Source organism: Euleptes europaea, chromosome 18 (genome assembly GCF_029931775.1).
Source record: "Euleptes europaea isolate rEulEur1 chromosome 18, rEulEur1.hap1, whole genome shotgun sequence".
Classification (NCBI taxonomy): Eukaryota; Metazoa; Chordata; class Lepidosauria; order Squamata; family Sphaerodactylidae; genus Euleptes; species Euleptes europaea.
This window is the reverse complement of record NC_079329.1, coordinates 42,647,218-42,660,623: the sequence shown is the minus strand read 5'-3', so window position 1 is coordinate 42,660,623 and position 13,406 is coordinate 42,647,218. Positions and strand designations below refer to the sequence as shown.

The following is a 13,406-nucleotide window of genomic DNA, read 5'->3' as shown; positions in this document are numbered from 1 at the left end:
GACAACCAAGAAAATAAGAAGTTGTGATAGGAAATTCATTTATTATTTAAAACATTTTCTAGCTGTCTTTCTTATGGAGCGCAAGATGGCTAACAGCATAGATACAACACATAAAATACATTATAGACATAAAGCCACAATTTAAAATCCTTTCTCCCTTTGGAGGCCCCTTGATTCATAAGATTTAAAATCCCAGTTCAGGGCTGCTAATAAACGTAACCAAACACAGCCCTAAACAGAACGGCGTTCGGCTGCCTCCTGAAGGTTGAAAGTGCCTCTTGGTCACCATTTCTCCGGTGGACATTGTCAGCTAAGTAGGCTGGAGCAAGGAAGCTGGGGAAGCAGCTGTGTCCTAGCAAGGGTCGTTGTGTTTTAGACTTTTGTTACCCTGGAGATTTTGAGGTGCTCGTCCTTGGCAGCATCACACCGTTAACCTGGGGGGGGGGGGCTGCCCTGCCTTCGTCCACAGTTGCACATCTCTCTTCACATCTCGTCAGGCCTTTGCTCTACAAGTGTTCGTGCAGCATGACGGGCTGCTCCCATAGTGGAAACTATGAATGTGTATGTCGTACATGAATGCACACTGACCAGTTCTTCCCACAATAATGTTAATGCACGGAGACAATTTGTTTCAAGCCTGCCCTCCCTTCGGAACGAGATTTGGAGTACTGTGCAATCTTGAAGAGATGCTTGTACAAGTCTTTAGGGCAAGTTCAAATGTTTTAGAGAAATGAGGATCATTACCTTGTTTGTACAGGGTGTCCAAGGGCCACTGAATCCATATATTTCTCAAGTGTGGCCCCCATCTGTGGATCTCTAAATCTGTGGATTGGGGCCATGCTGACACTAAACAGATTTTTCTGCAAACTTGGGGACTGCCCAGGTTTGCAGAAAAATCTGACATATTTTAAAAATACATTGGGGGGAGGTTAAATTTCCCCCTTTTCTCTTTGGTGCTGTTAACAGCGCTGACATCCAGGGGAGGCTCTCAGGGCTCGCCTGCAGCAGCAGCAGCAACTGGGAGCCTCTCCATGCCTGGAGAAGCTCCCAGACACCTCCGCCACTGCAGCCGGCTGGGTGATAGGAAAGTGGCTCTGGGCCCGGAGCTTCCTGACCCCACAACTGCACAGCCAGTTAGGTGAGGAGTAGGGAGAAAGAGAAATGGGAGGAATATTGACAAGGGGAAGGGGTAGAAAGAAGGGGATTGTCAGAGAAGGAGAGGAGAGAGAATTAGAGAGGGCCAAGCTATGTTGACGAGAGAAGAGTAGAGCGAGATTGATGGAGAACAGGGGCGAAAGAGAGGAGGTAGGTTGCATAATTATAGGATGGGGAAAACTTGTCTTAACAGTAGTGTGTGCGAAAAGGATCTAGGGATATTAGTAGACCAAACACTAAAGATGAATCAGCAGTGTGATGCAGTGGCTAAAAAGGCAAATGTGATCTTGGGTTGTATCAATAGAAGTATAGTGTCCAGATCACACGAAGTGATTGTATCGCTTTACTCTGCTCTTGGTCAGACTTCACATACAGTATTGGGTTCAGTTTGGGGCACCGCAATTTAAGAAGGATGTAGACAAGCTTCAACATGTCCAGAGGAGGGCCACAAAGATGGTGAGGGGTCTGGAGACCAAGTCCTATGAGGAAAGGTTGAAGGAGCTGGGTGTGTTTAACCTGGAGAGGAGACAACTGAGAGGTGATATGATAACCATCTTCAAGTAGTTGAAGGGCTGTCATATAGAGGATGATGCAAAGTTGTTTTCTGTTGGACGAGAACCAACAGATTGAAATTAGATCAAAAGAGTTTCCGTCTATCTAGACATTAGGAAGAATTTTCTAACAGCAGTTCCTCAGTGGAATGGGTTTCCTCAGGAGGTGGTAAGCTCTCCTTCCCTGGAAGTTTTTAAGCAGAGTCTAGGTGGCCATCTGGCAGAAGGAATAGGGACGCAGCAGATTCTGTTTTAGGCACATCGTGAGAGGGAGGGCATCTTGGCCATCTTCTGGGCATTGAGTAGGGGTCACTGAGTGTGTGGGGGGAGGTAGTTGTGAATTTCCTGCATTGTGCAGGGGGGTTGGACTAGATGACCCTGGTGGTCCCTTCCAACTCTATGATTCTATTGGGGGGGGAATAGAGAGGGGGTAGGAGAAGGGATGGGGCAAAAGAGAAAGAGGGATATGTTGTCAGATCAGGGGAGGGGGAAGAAAGAGTGACAGATAGTCAGAAGGGAGGAAGTAGAGAGGGGATAGGTTGACAAAGAAGGGGAGGGAAAAAGAAAGGGAGAAGTTAGAGAAGGGGGAAAGGAAGCAAAGGGGGGAGGGCACCTTTCTTGCAGGTACCTGCTTGTGCATTACTATTTCCTGCATGGCAGAACGTGTATGTGGCATTCAATTGAGTGTGGTTTTTATTCTTTAGCACAAATTGAGCAACTGTCATCTCTCTGCCCTGCTTGCTGCTGCACACACACAACATCCTGCCTGTTCAGTTGTTTCCTGCCATGTGGAGCTGGGGCTGCTGGGGCATCATCAAAGGGAAGAAGGAAAAGGGACACGTGTTCCTCCTGGAGGACCCGGGCGTTCCAGCTCACACTTTTGCTGTACTTGCTTTAAAAGGCCAGGAGACCTTGCAGGAAATGGAGGAGGGCATAAATATAGTTGCCCCGTTGGGTTCAGTCGTCAAGCATTATCTCACATTTAAATTGTCCAGCAGGACTTTCATAAATAGGGGGTCTCCTGTCTGTACTGATTAACTGCTGCGCCCTTTACTGTTCCCTTCAGATGATACTTTGGAGGAGGCAGCCAGAAAAGAACTTTGCACAGACACTTTCTGTAAAGTGTGTGGGGCTGTCCTGCAGTTTGAATCTCAACGGGTTTCGCACTATGAGGTAAGCTTTGGGATGTAACTTATGATATTTTACAGTCTCTGTTTCCCAAACAAGCAGAGTTCCAGAGGCAACCATCCCAAGGACAGTTCCTTTGTGAGGATGCATCACTAGAGACTTAGAACATTTTTGTAATATCCCTTTATTTACAAATGTGCAAATTGAATATGGGGGAGCAAACAAGCATGGAGAGATACCTGAAGTACACATTCCACCCTTGAGGCTGGCTTCTTGCTGCCAACAAAATCCTACCTCTGCTGGCTCTATTCCAACCCAAGTCTTAAATGCATACTTAGGCTGAGTGCTGGTCTCTGCCTCCACTCAAGCTAGTAAGAGTATCCTTGAACTTTTGCTCATTAAAGAAACACTGAGCTTCCCTTTTGTTTAATAACAATCTGCTTATGCTGTCACTAGATCGTTTGCTATCCCACGCTACAGAAAAATTCACTTCTATTTGGATCAACACACATTAACTCAAGGGAAAGGGTTTTTCTTATTTAGAAGTAATTGTATGGCTCTGGCAAGGTGTTTCAAGCAGGGTAAATACATGACATTAAGGCAACACAAAACCTGTTGCAAGGTCTTGGTTGGTTGGTTGGTTGGTTTTCTATACAATCCCACATCTAACTACATGGCCAGCATTTTCTCCTTGAGGTTCAGTGGCAGCTTTGTTCTGCTGAATATAACTCTTTAGCTCATGATCAATGCACAAGGGTTTGTGTGTTTTGCTGTCTTTGTTAAGCACTGATTGCACCGTAAGACAATTGAAGCCTGCGCATCTTTCTTCAATGTTTGCACAAATAAAGTTTTTTAGTGCATTCAGTTGGATTTATATCCAGCACTTTAAAAGTAGAACAGTGGTGGAAGGAGGGAGCAGAAATTGCAAAAGGAAGTCAGACGACCCAGTTTCACATGGCATGAAGTGCTTTTTTGTATAGTGAGCTAACCATTCCCAGTCCCTGTTGAATCAAACACTGCTGGTATCAAATCTCCACCTCTTTCCAACAGGGAAGCTTCTTGTAAGAGATTTGAAACATTTCCGCTGAAATAATCTAGCCTTTGTTGCATGGTGTGTTGGACTAGGATCTGAGAGACCCAAGTTCAAATCTCCTCTCAGCCATGGAAGCTTGCTGAGTTACATTGGGCCACTAAGGCCCTCTCAGCCTAACCTACCTCACAAGGTTGTTGTGAGGATAAAATAGAGAAGGGAAGAATGGGGGTCCCCATTGGGGAGAAAAGGAAAGTATAAATTAAATAAATAAATATAGCAAAGATTGAGCTCCTTGATATTACATCTTGCTGGCTCTCTTTTTGTTTAAGCCAAAAGCTTTTCCTTAACCAAGATAGCTTACCTTTTTGTGGACTTTCTGCTGTGTAGTTTAACTACTCAGACAGTTTTTTGATAAGTCTTCTGCCTCTCCTTTTTCCTATCTTATTCTTTCTTAGAAAGGGCTAGTACGCCATCGTGCCAGCGCTGTTCCTTTCCAAGAACCTTCTCCAGAAGTGCTTTCTGGTGAAGAGTCACCTGCCATTTCTGTCATACATCTTTGTTTTGTTTGTATTTCATCGTGTTTCTATCCTGCATTTTATTCCATAATGAAACCCTGTTCAATGGCTAGCACATATTGCTTGTGCTGATGTGCACCAGGTTTCAACAGTGAGTGCAAACAGGAATTGTCCTCCCCCTTTGAAACTTTGCTCTCATCCCAAGGTTTGGCTAGGGCTTGGCTCACTGGTAATGCTTTGCTGAGCCTCAGACTCAAACATTCTGTCTCCACTCACCCCTATCACCAGTGATTGTGTGTGTGTGTATGAATATATATATATTCATCTAGAAGCCATAGCTGGCCTAGTTTAGCTATGATGTCAGCCCATGATTTGCCAAGAAAAAGGAAGAGGGGGAGGGAATTTGAGTGAGCATGATAAGAAAGGGGGTCAGATGCAAGCCCATGATGTGTTCCCAGTTAGGAACATTAAAACCAAATCAACTGGACGTGTCTCTGAAAGTAGTGCAAGGCATTTTGATTAATACTAGTAAAGACTAAAGGAAGCAGTGCCCATTTGGAGCTACATGTGAGATCATACACTGTGGATTTATTGCAGGTTTACATATTTTACACAACACAAGCGTTTATTGTCACAAAGGGTTTACAGATTAATTCTAAGTAGAGTTTCACCTAAATTCTAGGTCAGTTCTATTGATTTCAATAGGCTTTGGAGGGTGTAACTCAGCTTAGGTTGCACTGTTATTGATATCCAAAAACAAATATTTTTATTGGGACAAATCAAAATAACACAACAGGGCACATGTTTTCAAGTTCATTTTACACAGGATACTGACACGATCATTTTAAGTTAATTTTATACAGGATGCCAACAAGATCATGACCTGAGATACCTGCTCCTTCACACTTTTTATTTTATTTTTGTGACATCCAGCCTGATGACGAGTTTTGGTGAACTGAAATGCTTACAATAAACTGCCAAGTAGAAACCAAATACATCCTGATATAATGCTAATACCTGTATTTTCCAGGGGAAAAGGCATGCTCAGAAAGTTCGACTTTATTTGCAAATACATAGTGATCAAGAGGAGGGACAAGAATCTGGAAAGCAGAAGAGGCAATATGTGAATTTCCAGGTGACGTTGCCTTTTCACACTTAAAATAGTATTACAGTTAATTATTAGTTAATGATTGAGAAGTATGTTCATGGCTTTTCAGATCCAGAGTACATCCTGCACAACAGAGGAGCCATAACATTTTGCCAAATATTCCCATTTGTCTCACCTGACTTCTCAAACCTCTTCTTCTCCCCCTCCTCCTCCTATTTGAGAGAAAAGCAAGGAAGCAAGGGAGCAGCCCACCAACTGAACACCACATGACTACCCCTCATGATTAACCAACTTTGCATTTTGGTTTCAGACAGACCCAAATGTGGACAAAAACACATACTGCAGGCTCTGCAACATGGTCTTCACATCCCCCGTTGTTGCTCAGTCACACTACCTGGGGAAAATCCATGCCAAGAAACTGAAGCAGCTCTCAGCAGACCAGGCTCAGCACTCTACCCAGAGCACTCAGCCAGAACTTGGTAAAGCCCCAGCACTTTATACGTCCTCAATTCAACCTGTAATTTGTTGTCCCTCTTTTGGATCAAGGCAGTGAAACAGCATCCTTGTATCCAATGGAATAAGACCAGTTGAGTGGCCTCCTTCTCATGCTCCTTTATACACTGCTTTTACCCCCATCCCCTGTGCATGTAATATTTGGAGGGACCAGTGATCCGAGTTGTTTGCCAACCTCCCACCTTTGACCCAATTCAGATTGGTCAGTAAAAATAGTTGCCAAAGGGAGAGTTGGATGCATGTGAAACGGGGCAGTATTCTGTCTTTCTTCGTGAGATTGCAGAGCCCCAAGGATTACATTCTTTGCTATTCTGTGCCTTTTTAAAAATCTGTTTCAGTGATCATGCAAGGAACTCCTCTTGATTTTCTTCTCTGTGCTTTGTCTCAGGTCTGTCTTTAACTTCAGGTGTGCCAGAGTTTTGTCATGAGAAGACTTCACAGGATGCTGATGCAGAAGACCGGTCTTTCTCTAGTGTTCCTTTTGATTTAGATAATCCAGAGAAGTATTGCAAGCTTTGCTTGGCGCCCTTCAACAATCCACTCATGGCCCATCAGCACTATGTTGGCAAGAAACACAAACGAAATGAAGCACGTAAGAAACTGGTGGCTGAGATAGGGCCTGAGGCGGTTCCTGGGGAATCCAAAGCCAGTGGTAAGTGAGCCACCTGGAGCTACTTGGCTCAGGTACACATCCAGCATGCTCACGTGATGATGATGATGCGGTTTCACCCAACTGCATGTTTGACTCCTCCACATATTTGAAGGAATTCCTTGCACATATAAAACAAGCATATGGGGGCAGTCTAACTTCTTCTGTGATACTCTGTATGTGTTTGTATTTTACGCAAGTAAGCATTCAGGTAATCCCTCACACAGTCTGAAGTAGTCATTCCAGCCACAGATAAATGACATGAATCTCCTGATTGTGTTTTTCAGCACTCATTATCATGTACCCTTTTAAAGTACTCAAAAGTAATTAGCCTTCCAGCAGCCGTTTTATTTATCACAATCTTTTATGCCATCATGGTAAATGAGCTGCCAAAATGTGTTACAAATAATAAAAAGCATAAAAAATCAATAACATTAATTAAATAATGAAAAGCAGCAGCAGTAAAATAGGACAAGCAATAATAAAACAAAAGAGCAACAAGTAAACACAAGAATTTATAAAATGTAAACATGTTCCCCTGAAGATGAAAATAACCAGAAGAAGAAGAAGAGTTAATTAAGAAGAACCTTAATTAAGAAGAGGAGTTGGTTTTTATATGCTGATTTTCTCTACCACTTCAAGGAAGAATCAAACCGCTTACAATCACCTTCTCTTCCCCTCCCGTCCCCACAACAGATACCCTGTGAGATAGGTGGGGCTGAAAGAGCTGTGACTAAGCCAAGGTCACCTAGCTGGCTTCGTGTGGAGGAGTAGGGAAACGAACCCGGTTCGCCAGATTAGCATCCGCTGCTCATGTAGAGGAGTGGAGAATCAAACCTGGTTCTCCAGATTAGAGTCCACCGCTCCAAACCGCTGCTCTTAACCACTACACCACGCTGGCATAGTTTAAAAGCGAGACAACAGTTTACCAATTTGAATATTTAAAAAATCATTACCAAATGCCTTTGGAGACAAAATGCTTATGCAAAGTGCATAATTATTGTTATCATTTTTGCATTTTCTGAACATGCATTATATGTTTTGTAAGAGTGGTAAGCTACGCAGAGTGGTAAGCTGCAGTACTGCAGACCAAGCTCTGCTCACGACCTGAGTTCGATCCCGACAGAAGTTGGTTTCAGGTAGCCGGCTCAAGGTTGACTCAGCCTTCCATCCTTCCGAGGTCAGTAAAATGAGTACCCAGCTTGCTGGGAGTAAAGGGAAGATGACTGGGGAAGGCACTGGCAAACCACCCCGTAAACAAAGTCTGCCTAAGAAACGTTGGGATGTGGCGTCACCCCATGGGTCAGGAATGACCTGGTGCTTGCACAGGGGCCTTTACCTTACCTTTAAAAAATTTTTTGAAATGAACAACGTTTTGGCTGGGAGGAGAAAAGGAAAGCTGTCATTTTCTTTGTATCTTTTTAACCTGTTTGTTCTTTGTTCTTCTAGCAGTTGGGGCTGTAAACTATATTTGCCCCATATGTAGCATCAGCCTTACATCCATAGAAATGTACCAGTCTCACATGAAGGGAAATAAGCATCATATGAAGTAAGTATTTTTCCAGCTTTTAACGTCTGGTTCTAGAGCTACAATGGCATCTTGGGGGGTGGAGATGATGTCCTGAGATTTTCTGTTAAATCCATTTTGATTTTGTTAGTTTATCCAGTTTACAACTTGAGTTTGAAATTTACTTGCTACATAAGCGATGGTAGGAATCCCTTCCTATGTCAAGTTTGTTACAGAACATGGGAAGTGGAATGAGATTCTGACAGGGATCCTCTATTTGGAGTGCAGTTTATTTGCAGATTGCAAGCAGGATGCTCAAACTTTGAAAACGTGTGTTTCTCAAGTATTCCGAATTGAATAAAAATGGTTCTGTGCACATTACTAATTTGTGGTCTCTGTGCATCACACTGAGGGGCTTTGTACCTGCTCAGAGTAACGGTTTAGAAATGGTGTGAAGATATCCCCTTCAGAAACACAGCTTCTGACTGTGCATGCGCCAAAAGAGAGAAGTTGTACCATCCTTGTAGGTTATCCGGGTTGTGTAACCGTGGTCTTGGAATTTTCTTTCCTGACGTTTCGCCAGCAACTGTGGCAGGCATCTTCAGAGTAGTAACACTGAAGGACAGTGTCGAGAGACACTGTCCTTCAGTGTTACTACTCTGAAGATGCCTGCCACAGTTGCTGGCGAAACGTCAGAAAAGAAAATTCCAAGACCACGGTTACACAACCCGGATAACCTACAAGAACCAATGAACTCTGACCGTGAAAGCCTTCGACAATATTTTGTACCATCCTGCTCATTTCCCCCCCATCTGCCATGCGGGCAAGTTCACTTGAAGACTTCTCTGAGGTTTCTATCACTTCTCAATTTTTCATACTTTTTTTCTTAGGATACTGTTGTAAATAGTTTTCTCTTAGGTTTGCAAATAGATAGAGTTGACCTCTTCTCTTTTGAACTCCTGCCCAAAAGCCATCCTTAGCCTCTTCAAGATTCTGAGTCTTCTCAACTACCACATCCTCATCTCCAACATTTGCGGTATGAGATCCCCCTCTGAAGACTTGCATGTTTTCAGGGCCAAATGACGAAAGCCCTCAGAATCTAGGTCACCAGAAAGCCCCCACCGTGTAATGACCTGGTCATGACATGGTTCAGTCAATCTGCATTCCATGCTCCTGTTGAGCTTCCTGTTTTCCCTGCTCTACTGGGGGTTGAAAAGAAATGTGGATCAAACCATCCACCACCATCCCCAGGTCAGGGTAGCCTGAAAGCCTATATAGAGATCAACCTGAAGGTTGAGGCTGCATGTGAATCACCTAGGCTGGGAGATGGAGGTGCTGGCAAGGGAAGATGAGTGCTAATTTTTGCCTTTCCTAAAACTGCTGGGGAACATTGATTAACTGAGGTTGCTGGGAGAGGACTGTGATTGAGGGAGAGTGGGTGTTTGTAGCCTGATTGTAGCCTTCTAAGGAGGAGTTTTGATTGTGCTGGGTGGAGCTTGTGTGTGAGAGGCGGGGGCTGTGAGCATTTAAATTGCAAATGCTCCTTCTTGCCAGAGGCACTAGCCTTTGCCATGTGCCGAATGGTGAGGGCACAAGGGCTCTTGCCCTGGGGACCCCATAGGGGTCCTGCTATTGGGGCAGAGTAGATCTGTGTGCCCTGCATGAGTACTGAGTGAGTTAAGCATCGGTGTGAATTAGCAGCAGGGCAAGGAAGCCAGGGCACAAGGCTCTTATTCAGTATAGGAAGATGGCAGGGTATAGAGGCCAGGACACTTTCATTTCCAAGTTAAAACAGCAAAAATAAATAATTAAAATACCACTTATGGAGATAGGAAGCCAGCAGGGGTGGGGGTGCTATCCAGTGTGCTGCATGGAGTGTCGCATGTATGACTATCTGCCTGCTGGACAGAAGTCATGGGTGTGTGCTCAGTGCAGGGAGCTCCTGGCTCTCAGGGAGCAAGTTCACTTCCTTGAGACCAAGGTAGCTCAACTGGAGGAGCTGAGACAGGCAGAGAGAGAGAGGTGGGTAAGGACTCCAGGGATGAAATAGTTGCATCCCAGTCCCAGGGTGACAGCTCCCTGCCAGCCATGGATGATGAAGCCCTTGGTGAAGAGATCATCTCTCTGAGGTAAGGTGATGTGGTACCTTAGAAGGGACCCCTTCCTTAGTGGGTGAACAGATATCTTTTCATATTGAGGATATGCCTCTGAGGGGAGAGGGGCTTCTTGTTGTGGGAGATTCAATCCTTAGAAATGTAGACAGCTGGGTTTCTGGTGGGCGCATGGATCTCATGATGACTTGTCTGCCTGGTGCGAAGGTTGCTGACATTACCCGTCATTTAGGTAGTCTGGTAGATATTGCTGGGGAGGAGCCAATGGTCATAAGAACATAAGAAAGGCCCTGCTGGATCAGACCAAGGCCCATCAAGTCCAGCAGTCTGTTCACACAGTGGCCAACCAGGTGCCTCTAGGAAGCCACTAACAAGACGAGTGCAGCAGCACCATCCTGCCTGTGTTCCACCGTGCCCAAAATAATAGGCATGCTCCTCTGATACTAGAGAGAATAGGTATGCAGCATGACTAGTATCCATTCTAACTAACAGCCTCTCTTCCATGAATATCTCCACTCCCCTCTTAAAGCCCTCCAAGCTGGCAGCCATCACCACATCCTGGGGCAGGGAGTTCTACAATTTAACCACGCGTTGTGTGAAAAAATACTTCCTTTTTTGGTCCTGGTGCACGTTGGTACCAACAATGTGGGGAAGTGTAGTCCAGAAGTCTTGGATTCAAAATTTAGGTTACTAGGCAGGAAACTAAAATCCAGGGCCTCCAAGGTAGCTTTCTCTGAAATGCTACCTGGTCCATGCGCAGGACCAGCTAGGCAGACACAGTTGGGCGTCTCAATGCGTGGATGAGATGGTGGTGTAGGGAGGAGGGCTTTAGATTTGTTAGGAATTGGGCAACATTTTGGGACAAGCCGGGTCTATACAAAAGAGATGGGCTCCACTTGAACCAGAATGGTGTGTAACATTAAAAAGATGGCAGAACAGCTTTTAAACTGAACCGGGGGGAAAGCTGACAGGAGCTGATAAGCATCTGGTTCGGGCAAACTCAATGCAAATAGACAAAGGGAAAATTGCTTCTGATTGCCCACACAGGAATGAGGTAGACATGAAAGGGGATGGTAAAGTAAAGCGGGATAGCCACTTAAGGATGCTCAAGGGCACATGCCAGGCAAGTCAAAAGAGAGAGACAATGTGGAGGTGTTTCTATGCTAATGCTAGAAGCGCCAAGTGAAAATGGAGTTAGAGTGCATGGTTTTAAGGTAAAAGGTAGATACACTGAGCATTACAGAAACCTGGTGGAGGGGAGAGAACCAGTGGTCATCCCTGGCTACAAACTCTGTTGTAATGACGGAAGGGCATAATGGAGGGATGTTGCTATGTATATCAAGGAAGGCATAGTGCCTAATAAACTAGAAACCGTAAAAAGGGCAGACTTGTCCACAATGTGGTGTAGTGGTTAAGAGTGGTGGCTTGGAGCGGTGGACTTTGATCTGGAGAACTGGGTTTGATTCCCCACTCCTCCACATGAGCGGCGGAGGCTAATCTGGTGAACTGAATTTGTTTCCCCACTCCTACACAGGAAGCCAGCTGGGTGACCTTGGGCAAGTTACAGCTCTGTTAGAGCTCTCTCAGCCTGACCTACCTCACAAGGTGTCTGTTGTGGGGAGGGGAAGGGAAGGTGATTGCAAGCCGGTTTGATTCTCCCTTAAGTGGTACAGAAAGTTGGCATATAAAAACCAACTCTTCCTCTTCTTGTGGGTGACGATTCTGGGCCCCAAAAGTAATTTAGTACTGGGGACTTTCTATCGGCCCCCTGACCTTAGGGTGATCTAGAGATGGAAAATGAAATCAGGGAAGCATGCAAAGGTGAAGAAATAGTAATAATGGGAGACTTTAACTACCCTCGTATTGACTGGATAAATGCATGCTGCAGTCAAGCCAAAGAAATAAAATTTCTAGACATCCTCAATGACTGTGCCCTCGAACTGTTGGTCATGGACCCAACCAGAGGGAAGCAATCCTGGACTCAATGCTCTGTGGTGCTGCCAGCAACTTAGTGCCTGGGAAATCTCACACAATTACCTTTGACTTTAAAAGAGGGAACTTATCTAAAATGAGAAACCTGGTAAAAAGGAAGTTGAAAAGAACATTTAGGAGGGTTAAATCTCTGGAAAAGGATTGGGGGTTACTCAAGTCCACAATTCTAGAGGCGCAACGAGATTGTATACTGCAAGTCAGGAAAGGTGGTATTAAGTCCAAGAAGTCACCACCATGGCGAATGGGTAAGGTGAAGAAAGCTATTAGAGGAAAAAAAGGCTTCCTTCGGAAACTGGATGGATTGCCCAAACGAGGCAAACAAAAGCAAACACAAATTTGCACAAAGGAAATGCAAGCAAACAATTAGAGATTAAAAAAAAGATTTTGAGGGACATATTGCAGAACACATCAAGACCAACAATAAATTCTTTAAGTACATTAGGAGTAGGAAACCAGCTAGGGAAGCGGTTGGACCATTGGATGACAATGTGTGTGAAGGAACACTAAGGCTGGATAAAGCAATTGCTGAGAAACTAAATGAATGATTCTCATCTGTCTTCACTGTTGAAGATTTATGGCAGATTCCTTCTCCTGAACAGAGGTTTTGGGAAGGGGAGAAAGAGAAACTGGGGCAAATAGTGGTAACAAGGCAGGAAGTCCTAGAACTTCTAGACAAACTGCAAACTAACAAGTCACTAACAAGTCACAGGGACCAGACAGTATATATCCTAGAGTTCTTCAAGAACTCAAATGGGAAATTGCTGAACTCCTACCAATGATATGTAACCTGTCCCTTAGATCATCCTCTGTACCAGAGGACAGGAGAATCGCCAGTGTAACACCCATTTATAAAAAGGGTTAGCTTAGCATCTGTTCCAGGTAAATTAATGGAAAGCATTATTAAAGATAGAATTGTCAAGCATACAGAAGGGCAAGGCTTGCTGAGCAAAACCCAACATGGCTTCTGTAAAGGTAGGTCCTGTCTCACTAACCTTTTAGAGTTTTTCTGAAAGTGTCAATAAGCATGTGGACAGGAATGAGCCTGTGGACATTGTGTATTTGGATTTCCAAAAGACTTTTGACAAAGTCCCCCACCAAAGACTGCTAAGCAAACTTCATAGTAATGGGATAAGAGGACATTCAT

At 44.4% G+C, this 13,406-nt stretch overlaps 1 protein-coding gene across 1 annotated transcript in view; it reads left to right on the top strand.

The window, feature by feature from the left end:
• LOC130490938 (zinc finger matrin-type protein 1-like) overlaps nucleotides 1–13,406 on the top strand; it is a 46,610-nt gene that overhangs the window by 16,060 nt on the left and 17,144 nt on the right. Inside the window, exons 2-6 of the mRNA XM_056864740.1 lie at nucleotides 2,773–2,879; nucleotides 5,413–5,517; nucleotides 5,801–5,969; nucleotides 6,392–6,655; nucleotides 8,102–8,201. Of these exons, the coding sequence (XP_056720718.1) occupies nucleotides 2,773–2,879; nucleotides 5,413–5,517; nucleotides 5,801–5,969; nucleotides 6,392–6,655; nucleotides 8,102–8,201 (745 nt within the window). The remainder of the gene's footprint in view (nucleotides 1–2,772; nucleotides 2,880–5,412; nucleotides 5,518–5,800; nucleotides 5,970–6,391; nucleotides 6,656–8,101; nucleotides 8,202–13,406) is intronic.